This window comes from Betta splendens, chromosome 16, assembly GCF_900634795.4.
Source record: "Betta splendens chromosome 16, fBetSpl5.4, whole genome shotgun sequence".
Taxonomy (NCBI): domain Eukaryota; kingdom Metazoa; phylum Chordata; class Actinopteri; order Anabantiformes; family Osphronemidae; genus Betta; species Betta splendens.
This window is the reverse complement of record NC_040896.2, coordinates 5364049-5383070: the sequence shown is the minus strand read 5'-3', so window position 1 is coordinate 5383070 and position 19022 is coordinate 5364049. Positions and strand designations below refer to the sequence as shown.

Genomic DNA, 19022 nt, shown 5'->3' with positions numbered 1-19022 from the left:
GAAGCTGGACCGACCTCCACCTGGAGGCCGGCAGGAGAGCAGGCTGGACCGACCTCCTCCTGGAGGCCGGCAGGAGACGAGGCTGGACCGACCTCCTCCTGGAGGCCGACAGGAGACGAAGCTGGACTGACCTCCTCCTGGAGGCCGGCGCGAACCGGAGCTGGACCGACCTCCTCCTGGAAGCCGGCACGAACCGGAGCTGGACCGACCTCCTCCTGGAAGCCGGCAGGAAACGCGGCTGGACCGACCTCCTCCTGGAAGCCGGCACGAACCGGAGCTGGACTGACCTCCTCCTGGAGGCCGGCACAAACCGGGGCTGGACCGACCTCCTCCTGGAGGTCGTTAAGGATTGCAGCCGGAGCTGCGGCAGAAGCGACCTCCTCCTGGAGGTCGGCAGGGACTGCAGCCGGAGCTGCGGCAGGAGCGACCTCCTCCGGGAGGTCGGCAGAAACTAGAACAGCGTCCTCAGGGAGGTCGTCAGAAACTAGAACGGCGTCCTCAGGGAGGTCGTCAGAAACTAGAACGGCGTCCTCAGGGGAGGTCGGCAGAAACTAGAACGGCGTCCTCAGTGGAGTCAACAGAAACTGGAACGACCTCTACAGGGAGGTCGACAGGGACTGGAACGACCTCGACAGGGAGGTCGACAGGGACTGGAACGACCTCTACAGGGAGGTCGACAGGGACTGGGACGACCTCTACAGGGAAGTCGACAGGGACTGGAACGACCTCTACAGGGAGGTCGACAAGGACTGAGGCCTGGTTTCGCTAGCAAGAGGTGTCCACTAGCTGGCGTAAAGCTGGAGTTTGAGCGTGATGCGACTGAGCTGGAGCTTGAGCGTGATGTGGCTGAGCTGAAGCGTGAGCGTGAAGTGGCTGAGCTGAGGCTTGAGCTTGAGCGTGACGTGGTTGAGCTGAGGCTTGAGCTTGACGTGGCTGAGCTGAGGCTTGAGCTTGAGCTTGACGTGGCTGAGCTGAGGCTTGAGCTTGAGCTTGACGTGGCTGAGCTGAGGCTTGAGCTTGACGTGGTTGAGCTGGAGTTGCTGCAGCCTGAGACGCAGGAGTTGCTGCAGCCTGAGACGCAGGGGCTGATGCAGCCTGAGATGCAGGAGCTGATGCAGCCTGAGACGCAGGAGCTGATGTAGGCTGAGACGCAGGAGCTGATGCAGGCTGAGACGCAGGAACCAGTGCGGGCTGAGACGCAGGAACCAGTGCGGGCTGAGATGCAGGAACCAGTGCAGGCTCTGATGGTGGTTCAGTGAAACCCAGGGCCTCGCGCAGTGCAGGCTTTCTAGTGATGAGCGCGGCTGCTTCACGGAAGTGATGCTCCTTGGTGACTGGGTCGGTCGCTGCCTCAGCAGAGTTCAGGTAATGGGCAAACAGGAACAAGACTGGAGGGGCACATTGAGCACGAATCCGCTGGAAGGTGCTGTCTGGGATGCCTGCGATGGAGGTGGGGATGTCGTCTGGTGGAGCGAGGAGGCCCTCTGCTGAAGGAGAGGGTTGCTTGATCTCAGTGGATGAGTCCCCTGGAGCCTGGACAGGGGGAACCGGCTTTCGTCGACGCTGTCTGGGCCGCCGCCGACCCGATGTGGATTCCATCTCCTCACCCGCTGTGACTGACGCAGAAGATGGGGCCAAGGCACAAACGGGATCCAACTGAACTGCCGGAGCGGCAACAGGAACGTGAACAGGACCAGACTGACCGGCAACAGGAATGTGAACAGGACCAGACTGAGCGGCAACAGAAACGTGAGCTTGATCTGACAAGGCGGCGACAGAATCGTGAGTTGGATCTGACAGAACGGTGACAGGAACAGGACCAGACTGAATGGCAACAGGAACGTGCGCTTGATCTGACAAAGCGGCGACAGGAATTTTCGCCGGCGAAGCGGGAGCAGCTGATGAGACGCGTGCCAACTCCCTCCGCACTGCCTGGAGCCTCTCAAAGAGCGTCTGCACTCCCGGGTAGTCAAGCCACCAGAATTCCTCCTCCAGGATACCAATAGCCTGCTTTATGATGCGGAGCCGGACCTTCAGACTGGGGGCTTCCGCATTACCCTTTGCGAGCTCCTCGAAGCACCAGCGGAGGTCCTCCGGCAGACTCGAGCAGGTAAAAACCATCGCAACTGTGCGTTGTCCACGCTCACAAATACAAAATCTACTACTGACCTTAAACAGATGTAGGACGCCGGCTGGGTCCAAGTCTGGCCAGATTGTACTGTCACGATGCTCTAGGTAGCGAACCCACATGCACGGCGGAGACAAAGCTCGGTGATGAACAGGGTTTATTAGTACTCGTAGTCAGGCAGGCAAGGGTCGATACACAACTGAGGCAGTAGCGGTACAGGCATGGATTAGACAGTTGGTGGTCAGCAGGCAGGCTTAGGTCAGACTTACGGCAAGGCAGTATCACAGATGAGGCAGGCGGCAATGTCAGGGAAAGCAGGATCAGTCACAAATCAAGATATGAATCAAATGCTGGAATGCTGGCTATTATGCAACGACAATCTGGCAGGGAACTATGGCAAGGGACGGTGATTAAATACAGGTGAGTAATTACTAACAGAACCCAGGTGAGTTAACTAGAACCGGAAGTAAAACTAGAACTGCTGATGTAGATGCTGTAACAGGAAGTGGTGACAAAATAAAACCACAAATGAGTAATTGATGACCTGGACTGTGACAGAAGCAGCTGGATGAGGAAGAGTTTCCCTGATGCATGGATAAGACTGGATGAGGATACACGGAACTGGATTAAAGGCCCAATAGGTCCTTCTCTCAATTTTCTTCCTCCTTCTCTTTTTTCGTTTTTTTTTCTTTTTCCTCCTCTTCCTCTCTCCTCCTACTCTTCTTCCCTTTACTCCCCCCCCCCTCCTTCTCCCCTTTTTCTCCCCCCTTCTCTTAATTTTCTTATAATTTAATAATTTTCTTTCTTAATAATCAGCTTCATACAGAGCGAGGACTCAGCTTATTAGAAAATCATTGACTTTTCTTGGTTTAAGGCAGCGGCTGCCTTGTTCATCGTGCTTCATCACTTTCATCTGTGTAACCATCGCTTGGTTGGCCATGTGATGGGGCAGATGGGAAACGAGGTGGGACACACAAAAACACTCAGGTTGTCACATTATACATATACATATACATATACGTTATGCGAGACACATACTGTACTGATAAACGCATATGAGATAAGAAAGTCCAACTTTCAGACTTCAAAGCTGTTCTTCTCTGTTCTCGTGTTAGAGCAGATGTGTTCACTAGATGAAGCTGAGTCTGCCTGGTTTCACACATTCTTGCATGGCGTTACACATCAGTGTAAACGCTCCCAGCTCCCAGATTCACACAGCTCTGTTTCTACCATACGGTTGTGCTGTAGGTGTTCACTTAATGAGCTCAACACCCGAACCTGCTTCTGTTCTTACTGATGGAGCTGAGTCCTGAACATTGACAACCTGTCCAGATGCCCTACCTTTACCCTTAAAGCTCCCTGATCATACAGCTTTTCACTCTAAAGAATATTGATGTCTCAGTAAGGTCTCTGTAAATTTTCATCCCATAAAACCCTGTAGATCGTCCACACCGCTCCTGTCAATTTGTAGTTTTCACTCCCCATCAGTAAATGCTGTGTTTTCTAGGCGTGTCGCAAGCGAAGCTGTTTGCCACACCTCTGTGTTTTTTTAATTGGCTCCATGGATAAGAGGCCTTGCACGGTTAGGATACAATAGGTGGTAGTAGTGCGAAATTAAGAATGCAATCCACCGCAATCCTCCACAGAAGAAGACCCACTACAGGACTGCATGACAATAGCCAGCTGATCCAGTAGCATAGTAGAACCATACATCTACGATCCCAAATCTGATCCTGAAGCTAAAGAGGAGGCTGTTGAAGTCACCACATTTCGGCTGATGCAAGATGTGTCTCATTGGTAATGTCGCATTTACTTCAATTTAATTGATTTATGTAATTTGCAAAGCGACTAGCGTTTGCTAATGCGTATGCTAAATGGCTTGTGTAGCTTGATTTTTCACAACACGACTTACCTGAAAAAACTCTCGTTAATAAAAAACACTACTACTACTACAACACTACTAGCTTACATTATACAAATAAATAAAAGTTTGAGAGCATAGCTGAAATAATATAAATACATTTTACATTTACACATACACATTTCACTGTTTTTGTCTTACTTGTGCTGCTGCTCTGACATAATTTTATTTAAAAAATGTGCATTAATATTCAGAGCAATCACTGCATGACCTACCTGGGAACAAAAAGCATTGGTTCAAATAATATATATTGACCAGACGTATTTTTACTACTTTTATTGTGTTTTTTGATCATTCTTGATAAATCTGACGGTAATATGTCTCTGTATCTAAAGTTGTTACAGGTATCTAGTCTACAGAGGCTAGTGAGCTGGTGCTGGGGATTCCTGGGATGAAGAATCTGAGTTGCCATCTCTTCATGCTTTGGTTGTAGATGAAGGCAGTTTCCTGATGGATAAAACACTAAATGATGATCACTGTATGATGGATGTAGACCACCTGTGGAATAACTCCTTTATCATTTGAGTAGAAATGTGTTTTTTGTGAGTGCAATACTCCATTAAGATTTTTTTATTCATATATACTTTATATGCTTTTTATTTATGGCCAGTTCACCTTTATAGATTACCATATTAGAAAGAGAAAACATGTAATTTCAATACTATTATTTCCTGAAAAAGTGTTTTCCCCTCAGAAAAAAAGAGTTCAGTGAAATATGTAATAGTCAACCAAAAAAAATGCACCACTACTACAAAGCTAGAACATACTGTTATCTTCACAATCCAATGTGTAATGTATAGGTTAGTGAGTTAATTAAGAAGTCTGGGGGTTTGAGGACAGAAGCTTTTGTAGGGCAGATGAAATGCTTGGTGTAAGTAAGCAGTCCATGTCCTGGGTAGGGGGTACACTTGGTTATGTTGGAGATTTGTTTCTGCAGCAGGACAGGTATTGTCACAATCTGGGTTTTTGTTTCTTGTTTTATTCTGAAGGACTCTGTTTTCACTGGTCATGTTTTGGTTTCCTGTTTTATTTTGTAGTACTTTCGGTTTCTGTTTTCATCTGGTTAGTTCCCGCTTCACGTCCTGGTCTCATAAATGGCAAAATCTCTAAAGACTTACTGAATGACACTAAGTAAAACAATTCATGTGCTTGATAAGTAAATTTGAACCTTGAGTGAAGTATTCTATGTTATCCTTCAATTCAGTGTTATTTATATAGCGCCACATCACAACAAGGTTATCTCAAGGCACTTTACGAGTTAAGGTTTAAGACCTTACACAACTAAACCCAACAAATACCACAAACAGCAAGCCTTTAAGCCTTAAGATTTGCCCTAATGAGCAAATCTGTAAAACTGAATAAAGCAGTATTTAAAGTTTTAAAAACACATAAAACTTCACTGAGGGTCAAAATTGAACATTTACACCTCTTTATACTTTAGAATAAGTATGAATTGTGAAAAAAAACATAGGCTACAGGTCAGGTCTCTTGCTGCTATGAAAGATATGTTCCTTCAAGACCAAATATGTTGCTTTAGGTGAGATAGGTATGATGATAAAATGTGAAATGTGGCCAGTAGTCAGTATACATTCTGACAATTAAATAGTGAAAAATACACTCTATTAAGGTACTATGATTGCAAAATCTGACTCCGGAGGACTTTATTCCTCACCAGCCATGAACCTCACCGCAAGCAGCTGCCCATAACTGCCCACGGCGCCCCTAGTCCAGCTACACTCTTGTTATCTATACTTCCCAGGAGCATTGACTGTGACTGCTACAGCCCAGCAGATCTGGTAGAGATCTGTTCTTATTCTGCAGCCATATGGTTCCGAACATCTGCAGAAGGCAGCACATACTGAAATGTTGTCTCCACGTTGCTAACGTTGTGAAACCTCTGAGTGGAGCCTTCAGTTTATCGGCTGTGAGAAGGACACAACATTTATTGCAAACTCTAATGTCAACACTTTCTATTACTTTGCTACTCCCACATCAACAGGACCCTTTATAGTGACATGGACAACACAACAGTTTGCATAATTAACACTTCAATAAAAATAATTAGTTTACATCCACTAATTAACCAGAGGCTGGATTTCTCTTACTGTTACAGTAGCTGGAGAGACAGTTTGACGGACCGAGCTTCACACTTTCTTAGCAGACACAACAAACATGAAGTGCTTGTGGCACCAGCAGCCAGCTCTCATATAAACAATGTTATGATGGACAATGAACAGGAAATGAACTGCAAACTGCGCTTCATACATACTGAGTAGCGTTTAAGCACTGTTAGTTCTGTCAAATCCCCACTGTCAGTGGGCGGGTCTTGTGGCCTGTCACTCAGTCCAGCTTCCGCCTCATGATTGGCCTCTCTCCTGCATTCGAGCTTGGCACAGTTAGACTGTTTAACGTCGACTCTGCTGGGTGTCTGCGCCGTCAGTCTGAACCGTCCTCCGGAAGAGTCGGTGGGAAGATTGCAGCACATCTAAGTGTGGAAACACCTGACCCAAGCAGAGGAAAATATATTTATATATATGATTATTTTTGCTATAGAATTTTTACCAAGCGCACGAGGAAAAGAACAGGGTAAAGTCCCGGAGAGGAGCATCTGGATGACGTTGACTCCATTCACACCAACTAAGCGAGGACTTAATCAGACATATTTATACGTTTTTTCACCAGGCATCGTTTTCAGAACAAAGTTTTCTATTTACGCGTAAAGTCATTTTGAATTGGATTCAGAAGATTCTCAACAGACACTGGGCCACACTTTTCCATCTTCTCCACCTGAAACTGTTTTAATGGAAACATGAACGAAGCTGTAAACGGACCAGTTCCGCTGCACAGCGTCCTCTTCCACCTGCTGCTGCTTCAAGTCTCATCCGTGCGTTTGTTCCCGCCACACGCGCATCCAACGCGCCTCGTGGGCCAAATAGCCGAGAACTCTCCGGTCGGGACGTCGGTGGACGGGGTGATGCTGTCCCTGAGAGCGGGGGGCTGCCCGGGTGCCCATCGAGATGCTAGACTAAAAGGAAAGTACGCTTCGGATTTTAGGCTCGTTTACCACCGCGGCCGTTTGGGATTATTCTCTGCCAAACCCCTGGACCGGGAGTTTATAGCAATGTACGAGCTGGTGGTGGAGCTGCCGACCCGGTGTCTGAGGAGACTAGCTGCTGTGCAGGTCGAGGTGTCGGATAAAAATGACAACATACCCCGTTTCACTGGCGGTAACCACACAGTTGAAGTGGACGAGCTTACGCAGCTCGGTACCGAGCTTGCTCGCTTTGACGCTAAGGACAACGACGCGGACAGGAACGGACGTCTCACGTTCTATGCGTCTCCAAAGTCTTACCTGCTCCACGTGGTTCCTCAAACCGGGCAGGTGAGGCTGGTTGGGTCCCTCCTGGGTGTTAGCCAGGTGACACTTCGCCTTTATGTGAAGGACGGTGGGGATGTGGCGCTCACAGGAGAACCAGTGTTCCTGCACATTGACGTCCGTCGTTCCAGCAGAGCACGGCGGAGGCACCGGTCTCTGTCCGAGGACCAGGCCTACACCGTGACAGTCCCAGACCACGTTGGAGTAGGAGAATTGGTGTTTACTGTGCCGGACCAAAAGTTCGAGCAACGATGGTTCGAAGTGGAATCCGGCACAGATTCGTCAGTTCAAATCGAGAGGGATTCGGGGCGTGTGTTCCTGGCGCGCAGCCTGCAGGAACCCACGGAGGTAGTGGTGAAGATCCACAGCCTCAGAGGTAAGAGACGCTGCTTGCGCTTCCGTGCGTAAAACGATTTCATGAAGCTACTGACGGTTATCTTCGTTCGTTTGTTTTGGATCGCGCTGTTAATCTCTGCTCATTTATAGCAGTGTAATCAAATTAAGGTTGATAAGATTTAGCCAGATAAATGCTGGTGTGTGTGTGTGATCTTTTATGAAAGTGGTCTACGTTGTTTTCAGCTTCAGCTTTAGCAGATCTTTCAGCAGGTTAAATGGATCCTTTGGGAGAACCATGAGCAAAGGTCACACGTTAAAACATGGGGCTTGATGAGACGGAGACATTAGAGGAGTAGAACCCAAATGCAACTACACAAACAGGAAACTGGAATTGGCAATTAATTTGAACATATGTGAATACATAGGCAAGGCAGGATTAAAGCTCACAACGATAACTGAACTTAAAATCACTGCTTAGAAGGAAAACTACAAACTATAGGCAGCTCTGTTCTACAGGCTAAACTACCAAACTAAACATAGCACTGCAAACTACAGGCTCTACTAAACACAGAATGACATAACAAGTACAAACCTTAACAAAAGACGGGAACAGGACATGAAACAGGAAAACACAAACTCCACCTCTTAAGAAAACTCCTCCGATTATTTCCCAAGGTAACTGTAATGGCTCAACACACCAGCGAGAAACCCAATGAAACACACACTTAAATACAACAAAATACAGGTGCATCACACCATCATTATTAGAACACAGGAAATGAAGAACTACAAAACTAGAAAAATCATTTCCATGGGAAAATACACAGCGCTTCTATGTTGAATGTATTGTTGAAGAATTGCCGAAAGTAGCTGAAACATTTAAAACATAGCTGAAACTAGCTCATGCACTTAAAGCATAGATGAATGTATCTGAACAGAACTGGGAGTTGTTGAACAAAGCTGAATATTTTCAGAAGAAGCTGAAGCAGTTGAATTTAAAATTAAGGAAAGTTCAAAAATATCTGCTGAAATTCAAGAAATGCTGAAAATGACATAAATTTGTAAATGTTTACTGAATTTGATGAAATATAGCAATCATTGCAAGGCTTACTCCTTACACCAGCTTCTGTTAGGGTACCATAATTACTCACTATAAAAGCCACAACATTTTAAGAATAGCTGAAAGTGGTTGATACAATACAAGTATAGCTAAATATGCCTATATAAGAAAGATCAGGTAGTTCAAAAAAAGCTGAATGTTACACTTGCGCTGATCAGGAATCAACAGTGTAATGAACAGTAGTGAAGGTGATTCGCAGCCCTGCTTAACAGGCTTTTACAGCAAAACCATAATAGTTATCACAAAAATATTTTTTCTTTATGAATCCCAAGGCTTCGATGAGCAAGTGAAGTCAGCAAAACATTTACATTGGAGTCAATGGAGGGAAATTCTGGAACTCTATGTGCTTTGAGGCAGCGACAGACTAAAGTAAAGGTGTGAGAGCTTAACCGAGCACATCATTACAAAAAAATGACTACGACTGAGTGAAAAAGATGTTCATAGAGTAAAACTTGTGGCTGCTGTGTCAAGTTAAAGGGAAAAGTTCTGGCTTACAAAAACATGTCTTCACACTCTAGCTGTGACCTCACGCACTCTTGTTCACGCAATACACACTAATGGAAAAGCTGAGAATTCTTCAAAAACCACCCTATGCTTAAACTGCTATAAATCAAAAGCTATTAAAATCATTAAAAAGCTGAACAGGAGATTAATAGTTGAGTAGTTGAAGACTGTTTTGTACTTTAAATAGTGTCTGTAGCTTAAAGTATGTGGAAGTAGTTAAAGCTGAAAATAGACAAAGCTAAAGAGGATTTGAAAATGGGTTTCCATTCATTTCAAGTTGGTTTCAAGTTGGAAAAAGCTTAATAACTTGAAATATATGAAGGATATAAATGAGAAAAATAATAGCAGTTGTCTCCATAAAAAGCTGAATATTTTTATATTTGAAGGGTTTCTGTAGCTTTAAGTATGCAGTACTAGTTACACGCCAAAAAACGTACAGAAGGAAAATAATAAAAGAAAGAAGGCTGACGAGAAAAACGAAAGTAAATTTAGCATTCTGAAGGCTGGCAACAGCTCTCCCACTAAATACTATGACTATAAGAAAAAGTGAATGTTTCCTGCATTCATTGTATTGTTTTTAGCCTTTAGACTCAGATCCTTCCCCATCTGACCTGATCAGTTACAGGCAGTCATTTGGGTCCTGTGTTTGCGTCCTTCACGATCTTGGCCCAGTTTCAGCTCCTCTGCTCCTCAGCACCAGAGATAAGCCTAAACCTTATGTGGTAAAAGCATGTGGACACCTGAACAGTGAAACAAGTCACTCTGACTCCACACATCTACGCTTATGCACTACAGGTCCACTGAGCGGTGAGAAGGTCCAACTCAGTGTTTCAGCTGTCTGGCTTTGGCTGGGGGTTGGTCAGTAAGGTTCTTCCATGCTGAACTAAGGGAATGTATCCCCCTATGAAGTTGGCTCTGTCTCAACCTGCATCTGTTACATAAATGCCAGAGATCATCTCCCAATGCAAAACCCAAAGCCTAAACGCAGCACATCTGGACATTTGTGTTTGCTCTGGCTAATCAGGCCATCAGGGGAGTTAGCTCAAGTGGTAGAGTGCTTGCTTAGCATGCGCGAGGCAGTGGAATCGATGCCCACATTCTCCATGTTCAGTGTGGCCTGGTAGCTCAGTTGGTAGCGTGTCGACCTCGGAAGGCAAAAGGTCTGCGGTTCGATCCTCCGCCTCGGCATCAGGTGTGTCCCTGAGCAAGCACTAGCTCCCCGAGCGCCCCTCATGTGGCAGCTCACTGCTCCCCCAAGGGGGATGGGTCAAATGCAGAGAATGAATTTCCCCACTGTGGGACTATTAAGGGTTAATTTCTTCTTTCTTCTTCTTTCAAACAGCATTACTGCTGTTTATTTAGACAAATTAGATATTAGATACATACCTTCCCTGAATGCTTCTGTTCCTTGCCACTCCTACAGTTTGTGCTGTGACACTTCATCTCAGAGCATCTGTTGGCTGAAAGTATCAGCTCTGCCTCATTTGTTCCTTACCAAGGTTTGCTTCAAGCTCGATATAGTGATATAGATGACACATCCCTCACCAGTGACAGCAGAGGATGTTTAATTCAGTTGTGTTGTTGTTTAGACCGGTTACTGTATGTGTCTGCCACAGGACATTCAGACGCTAAACAATAGAGATCTCAAAGCTGGGGGGGGGGTTGTTGATGTGTGTCTGCTTCGCTCTGGTATACAGATGCACGCTACTTACACACAGTCAATTAGAGACGCAGACAGACAACATATGTAGGCGGCCTCTTTGAAAAAACAACGGCAGTGCGGAGGAGTCAAAATTCAACCAAAGTATCTATATTTTTGTCGGGGTATCGATTGATATCAACACTAACGTTGGTATTATTATTATTGATATTAGGATGGATATGCTCACCCCTAACATTCAGTAAATATACAGGACAAAGACGCACATTCTTGTTTGTGTGTGTAGGCTGCTGCTGCTGGAGGGGGCGGTGGCACACTCAGCGTGTCTCTGGTACAAGTCTGATGCGTCTGTGATAAATATTTGAAGCTTATCAGAACAGTATCACACACACGTCTAATCTGAGTTTTCAGCCTGTAGCGGCAGCTTGTCAGCTTTAATTAGGTAACACGCTAGTTTTCTGTGAATATGAAACACATTTACATTCAGTGAGGGTTTGGCTAAACTTGGACAATGCTGGGTTCAGATAAAATGCCTTAAAACATATTAAATGAAATGAAAAGAGGTGACTGTGGCTCAGACTTCTGATTGACTGAGCCTTTCTCTCTTTTATTGTAACAATGTGGTAATTTTCATATTGAAGTAAGATGTTCCTCTTGGCTGCAGTCAGTTGGGGAGTGCGTGTTGGGGTGGAGTCTTGTCTGTTGACGCAGCCTGACGTTACACACGTGGCTTTCTTCTACTTCTGTTGTCTTTATTTGTGGCTTTGGTTGGAGCCCACGGCATGGCACTGTGCAGGCAGCAGCGCGCATTGATCACGCCAGTCTTAGTGTGATTGCTAACTTGCCTGTGTGGGTGCTGCAGGATGAGGGCCTCCCACACACTTCCCTGAATGATCTTTTGAAAATGTAGGTTTTATCTGTGGTGTTGGTGTTTAGCATTAGCAGCTTTGAATCACCTTTTTAAACTGTATTACCTGCGCCAGGTCTATCCAGCCAATCAGAAGCTCCGCTGTGAGGCTGGTCTGGCCGTTAGTTAGTGGATTGTTCTCTGTCCTTGTCTGCCTCACACCTCCGTCACTCTGTCCCCTTGTTTCTGTGCTAATAGCTTATTGACAGCCAATCAGCTTCAGCCTCAGGCTCACCAGTCACCAAGTGGGACAAGGTCACAGCGTCCAGTCTGCAGCCCTCAGCTGTCACGCAGCATGAAAGATGATTTGATATAACCAGAACTGTATTTATTAGCAGAAACCCATCAGTGACTAAAAGCTTAAGTTATATATAGTTAAATATTTAAATCTTGCAGCTTTTGTTGAGTTGCGCACAGCTCAGGTTTTAACCTCGTAATTGTCCTACCATCACACAACACAACCGCTGACTCCAGCTGTGTTTTCTCTCCCCCTTACCCCCCCAAACACACACATGCTACACATCATCCTGTTGTGATGTTTGTCTTCACACTCTGCTGCTGTTTTCATACAGAGGAGGGAGGATAAACGTGGACGAGCATGAAGACACTGACGTTGACAGATTTACTGACATTCCTTCATTGAAACTCCAGCAGCTTTGTTGTCAATTCCTGTGGTGTATCGGATAATCTGCAGAGTTTGTGGAAACCTCCAACCAGAGAAGCTTCATACAACCAAGCACAGAGAAGGGTAGACTTGTGGGCAGTCATATTCAGCAGCTGCGTACGACCTTGATCCCTGCAGCATTAAACCTTCATGTCTCCAGAGCAGCTGTCCATCAGCCTTTACGATGACATTCCTTTGTTTGCCCTCCTCTTCCTTGGGCTTTGATCCCTTGCTCTGTCCCTGAGGGCATCTCTCCATCGGGTGGAAGGATGGAGTGATGCTCCATGGCTCTGTCTTCCTTTGCTTCAAGTCAGGGTCACTGCAGAGATTTTAAAAGTAGACTCCTCACTCTGAAGCTTATCAGCTGTAAACCTGTCTTCAAGGGGATCAATCCCGGGCTCCAGAGGGAATGGTGATCCCTGTCCTCACTGCTTCCCTGGCATCACTGATGAAAACATGACTGAAAAGTATTGTGACAGTTCAGTTAAGCTGCAGCTCAGGAGTCACAGTGAGTTGGTGGATGAGGTGAAGGAGCAGTGTACAACATCGGGGTTTTGTAGCCCTGCTCTGTTCCTCTTCTACACTGCTGCAGGACAAAGACACAGACAAAGATGTGGCCTGTGGACCTGCAGCTTCAGAGGCTGCTTAGACTCGCTGAGGGACAGGCCACGTCCTTCCTTCTGGACTCTTTCTCACCTCCTTGTGTGTGTGGATGTACCAGGTATAGATGTAGATGAGGCCTGAGGTGCTGTTCTAATTAAGAGTTCAACTTATTTTCTTCCATTTCCAGGTAAGGTTGGGGGTGCCTGCCTACCTAAGGAAACCAGGACAACGGGACTGGTGGACTCTGGGCTGGCCGCATGGGTCCCCTGCGGCGGGGGTGTGGTGGCTGCTAAGACCGGCGGTCCTGTGCTAGAGTAGGGCCATTTTGAGGGTTGGCGTGTGCCTGTCTCCGGGCAGCGGAGGCGGGCCTCCCTGCCGGTGTGCGGGGGGCGGACCTGGGGGTGGAGACCTGGGTGACCTGCGTCCGGGGGACTCCCTCCGGGGGTGCCTGCCTGTGCCCGGAGGGGTGTCTCTCCCCTGGGGCGCTGCCCCTGCTCGGTAGGGGCGTTGCCTGCCCTAGCAGTCCGACGCCCTCTGGTGACTGCTCGGGTCTGTTGCAGGGTGGGTTGGCGGACTACTCAGGCTACAAACTTCATTGGGCCCTGGGCGGAGGTTGGCCCTCAATGCACAACCACAGAGTATGTGTGTGGGTTTAAGTGTAGCACTACACGGGGCGAGCATGGGCATACTTGAGCGAGAGAATGGGTAAGTGTGAAAGAAGGGTGAGGATGGCTCTGGCTGTGCTGCGTGTGGTGCCTGGGCAGTAGTACTGCGGTCCCTGGGTCTCAGCTGTCTCTTCCTGGCTGGGGGTTGTGGGGGGCGGTGGGATGGGTAGCAGAGCCAGTCGGGAACCTGGCTCTGCGGACCCTGGTGCTCTGCTTCCCAAATACATTTCTCCACATTCATCCACTTAGGTCTGCAAGGGGCGTCCTGCTGATGGAGGGACCGGTGCTACCGGGAAGTGGTTCCGTCCCTCCCAAGTGGGATGCTCTGCAGTTTTAATTGCATTAGCCATACACACTCGTCCAGGAATCTGGGGGCTCCTTCCGGGGGGGCCAGTAGACGGAGCCTTCCCATTGATGGCTCTGCCTGCTGGACCCCTCGGAGAATTGGCTATCTACCAAAGTTCCTCATACTTAGCCACATACACATACATTTAGGGCCGGGGGTGGGCTCTTTCACTGGGGCCTGGGGCTGAGGCCAGTTGTGGCATCGCCCACTGGCCCTGGTGGAGAGATCACCACCCAGTTTTAACTGCAAAAAGACATTTAGGGTGAGGGGGTGCATTGTCGGGGGGACACACCGTCAGCCAGCGGTCGTGCTCCTGGAGGTGTCACCCACCTTCAGTGCACTTTAGTTCCACACACTCACGTTCAATCTGGGTTGCAGGGTTCTGGGGTACCTTTTCTGCTGCCCTCTGCCTCCCCCGGCTTAGGGGGGTTGGGCGGGGCTCGGGAGGAGCTGCGGTCCCTGCCTGGGGCCACATGGACAGCAGGCCGGAGACCTACCCTCCCCTTGAATTTGATCGAGCGAATGGTGTGGGAGCGAGAATGTATCTGAGATTGGTTCACGTATGATTGACTAGTTTGTTGTGAGAGAGTTTATGGTGTGAGTGTGATGATGTATTACTGATACTTATCACTACCAATATCAATAATGTGTGAATATGGAAATTGTAGTGTTGTATGTATGGATGTATGTCATCTTCTAATCTTCAATTCAATTCAATTTATATAGCGCCAAATCACAACAAGGTAATCTCAAGGCACTTTACAAGGTAAGGTTCAAGACCTTACACAACTAAACCCAACAGATCCCACATACAGCAAGCCTTTAATTACAATTTGTCAGCAACAGTGGAGGAAAAACTCCCTCTTTAACGAGGAAGAAACCTCCAGCAGAAGCAGGCTGGATGTGGGCGGCCATCTACCTTGACCGGTTGGGGTGAGGGGGGGGGGCACAACTACTGGAGAGAAAGAGACAAGGTTAGTTAGACATGGAAAAATGATGGGAGGTTATTGGATAGAAGAGATAGAAGGAAACACTTGCTCAGTGTATAAATGAAGTCCCCCAGCAGTCTATGTCTATTGCAGTGTAACTGTCAGGGACATGGTGTGGTGTAGGACCCAAGCGCACAGCACGCAGACAAATCTTGGAGTTGAGAGGATTTTCATACTCGTGGCAGGCAAAAGGTCAGTACACAATAATCTAAACACTCCAGCGAAGGTGCAGGCAGGGATGAGGCAAAACGTAGTCCAACTCCAGGCATGGTTCAAAAATGTCAGGTAGAGTCCAAACACAGAAACACAGGGGTGTAGCAATCCATGACTGAGGTAACCTGACCTACATGTGAACTTAACTCCCTCCATTGAAGAGCCTCTACGTCCTTTCCAGTCCCAAGAGATAAGGGACCCTGAATCTTTCTCCACTGCAGGAGACTGGTTTCTATCACAACAGGCACCAATTGGCGCCAACATCTCAAATGTCCATATCAAAGAACCACGAGTCCACTTTGTTGATCTACATGTAAATCACACAGGATTCCACCTCTGTTTATCATTCAAAAAGGCCAGGCTGTCAAATTTATCACCGAGAAGCTGTCTCTCCCAGAACTGGGACCACCAGCCATAAAATGTGGAATGTGCTCATTAAGAGAACGAGAGACTTCATTTGGACACAAGTTCTGGTTCAGATGCACCAGAACCTTCAACTTCCATGAAACTGATGCCATTGTATTATGTGGACAAAATGTTTTCATTTGATATTAGATTGGTTTCTGTGTGATGTTTAATGCCTGATCTACAGATTTGCCAGGAAATTCCTAAAGTTACAAAGGGACTTCAACTTATCACCATGCTTTCTTTTGTGTGTAGGCACAAAGTTGAAATAGAGAGACTCACCTTCTTTACTTCTTTTAATCTGTGCAACATACACATAGACTATTTCCACCAGCTACAATTAGGTATCCTCATTATTGTATTACATTTTTAAGTGTTACAATTGTTTAATTAGTAATGTCCATATTAGGTCATTTATAATTTGAATTTGCTTGCATTTATTATTCGTGTATGTTTTAGTGTTTACTGGGTGTTACATAAGACAAGACCAGTCCCGATGAATAAAATTTCATTTGTTACAGCATTTTAAGGGACCACGTATAAAACCTTAATATTCTATGTATTTAATATTGCTGTTTAATTATTCTGACTTCTCTGCTTATTTGAGTGCCAAAGTGATCGTTACATGTGTATTGTTTTATGGTGTGACGGAACTTTGAGCTTGATGAAAAGAGAAAGCTTAGTTATCCCAGATTTAGGATCAACCCAAATCAAATAGTTTGATTCCTGATCTGAAGAGGTGGAACTCTTCACCACTGGTTGAACTATATTCTCCGCCCTGCAGTGACCACTGCCCCACGGGTATTTAAACCAGTGACACCCTAGGCGAATCGGATTTTCCTCTATCTTCAAACTTCTTTCATCTTTTCTTTTTGCGTCTGAGGCGAAAGTCATTGGTACCGGACCACCATGGCGCCTGAATCGGGGGTTGTAGTGGCTGTGTTCAGGAAGTGCGCCAGGAGGAACACGAGTGGGGGTGAACATTGGCAGCGGATCCGGGAGAACAGACTATCCGACATGCCTGGGATGGAGGTGGAGGTGTCGTCTGGGCAACAGGGGAAATCCTTCGCTGGAGGAAAAGGAACCTCAGCAGTGGAAGCTGGCCCCTCCAGGGCATGGGCGTCCGGGGACTCCGCCGACGGGACCTAGGGCAACGGGGGAGGGGAAGTTGGTTCCCTCTCCACCAGTGGCAAGGCAGAGTCGGGGGCTTGAGCCGACGAAGCGGCGACAGGAACGTGGGCTTGAACCGGCAAAGCGGAAGAACGGTGACGGAAGCCGCCGGTGAATCGCAGGTGGACGCCACGCCGAGAACGTGTCAAGTCTGCCCGCAGTGTCTGGAGCCTGGCGAACAGCGCCCTTACCCCAGGGTAATGAAGCCACAAGTGCTCCTCCTCGAGGATCTCCACCGCAAGGCTCACCACATGGAGCTGGATGCCTCCGCATATCTTCCCTTCATACTGCTGTTAAATGTACACACCTGTGCTCCTGAGGTGAGCAACAACTCTTCTACAAGGTAGCTGTGTGTCCACAGCCTGTAGTGGCATCAGTTTAGGAATCATCTCCTTGTGTTTCGGTAGCTGGGATACGTTAGCCTGTGCATTTAAAAAAAAAAAAAAAACATTGTCACATTTACATTTACATTACATTTACAGCTACAGTAGCTGACTAGATAAGCAACACATGTAAGAAGACAGCAACAACATACCTGACTTAGATAGAACTTGCCGTAACCTAAATTCACAGGTCTACTTGGGCTACGACATACACACGACAGGGTCGGTAGTAATTAGAAACACAGCTGACTCTCACAACTTACTATCGCAGCCAAACCCAAGTTGTACTGAATGTCATATGGAGGCTAGCGCTAGCCACTAACGCTAGCTGCTAACGCTGCGCTACCATCGCGCTAGCAGCTAACACGATGCTAGCAGCTAAAAGGTGAGCTGAGTGAATGACCTCAGTACCATATATCACTTGATTTGAGCTGGATGAATGCTGGAGAGGTTTGGACTCATCCAAATTGCGTGACAGCACCTTGCAACACTGTCTCTTTCTGTCGCTGTAGCTGTTAGCATCAACTGTTCTAGCAATTAGCATTCCTTACACAGGAGGGGAGCTAGATTATAACCAAAGAAACTTCTGGAGTACAAACTTTAAATAAGTATCAAGCATGTACTTAGGTTTGGGGAAGCAGCAAGGGGATCACATCTTGTAGGAATGGAGCACTTCTTCAACCTGAGTGACTTCTTCTTTTGTCTTTTAAATGGCGGGTGGCAACCAACTGAAAGGTGCATTACCGCCACCTACTATTCTAGAGTGCATAGTGAGTGACTAAAACGCAATGTTGCAGGTACATTTAGGGGTCCAGGTTATATGGGCGGGGCCAAAGCTGGTTCTGTGAGTGGTCAATAGAATACAGATGTACATAGTCCGCCAAATTTGAAACAATGGTTCTTGAACCGGATTGGATGAACTCTCAAAAATGTGAAATAAGTAGGGGGCGTATTTCTAACACACCAGGAGTGTCACAAACCGACGATGGAGGAAGGACCCAAATGCACAGCGTTGACTTGAGTAAGATAAGAAGGTTTATTAGCAAGGTCAGGCAGGCAGAGGTCATACACGGTGGAGTAGCAATCAGGATCCGACAAGGAGCATGCAGAGACGTGGTCAGGGTACAGGCAAAGGACGACTTACAGTACAGGACGGTCATAGGCTAGGCAAGAGCAGGGTCAAGGACAAAGCACGGTCAGTAACACAAGGCAAGAGGTCAAGGAGTGCTGGAATGCTAGTGAGGAATCAACGTAGACAATCTGGCAGGGAACTATGGCTAGAGGTGGAGCTTAAATACTACATGACTAATAACTGATGCAGGTGATGATAACAACAAGAAGTAAAGCTGGGTTGACTGGATGAGGACTAAACAGGAAGTGGTAACAAAATCGGACATGACTAGACAAACGTAACAAAGAAACATGAATCGTGACAAGGAGTGTCTTAACATGAACTAGGGAGTCAAATAATTGTATCAGAATGTCCAAAAAATGAATTTTGCATGTGCAGGCACCTTTTAAAAAGAAAACCAAGAGGGGAAAAAACAAGAAAAACACCCGTTTGATTATGGCTGGCTGGGTCCAAATCTGGCCAGATAGTATTGTCAGGGCTCGCCGTGAGCGGACAGGGGT

The 19022-nt window shown here is 46.9% G+C and overlaps 1 protein-coding gene across 1 annotated transcript in view; it reads left to right on the top strand.

The window, feature by feature from the left end:
* Positions 1 to 6501: 6501 nt before the first annotated feature.
* si:dkey-22o22.2 (neural-cadherin) overlaps positions 6502 to 19022 on the top strand; it is an 83254-nt gene continuing 70733 nt past the window's right edge. The window contains 1 exon segment of the mRNA XM_029128538.3: positions 6502 to 7801. Coding sequence (XP_028984371.1) covers positions 6859 to 7801 — 943 coding nt within the window. The 5' untranslated portion in view covers positions 6502 to 6858.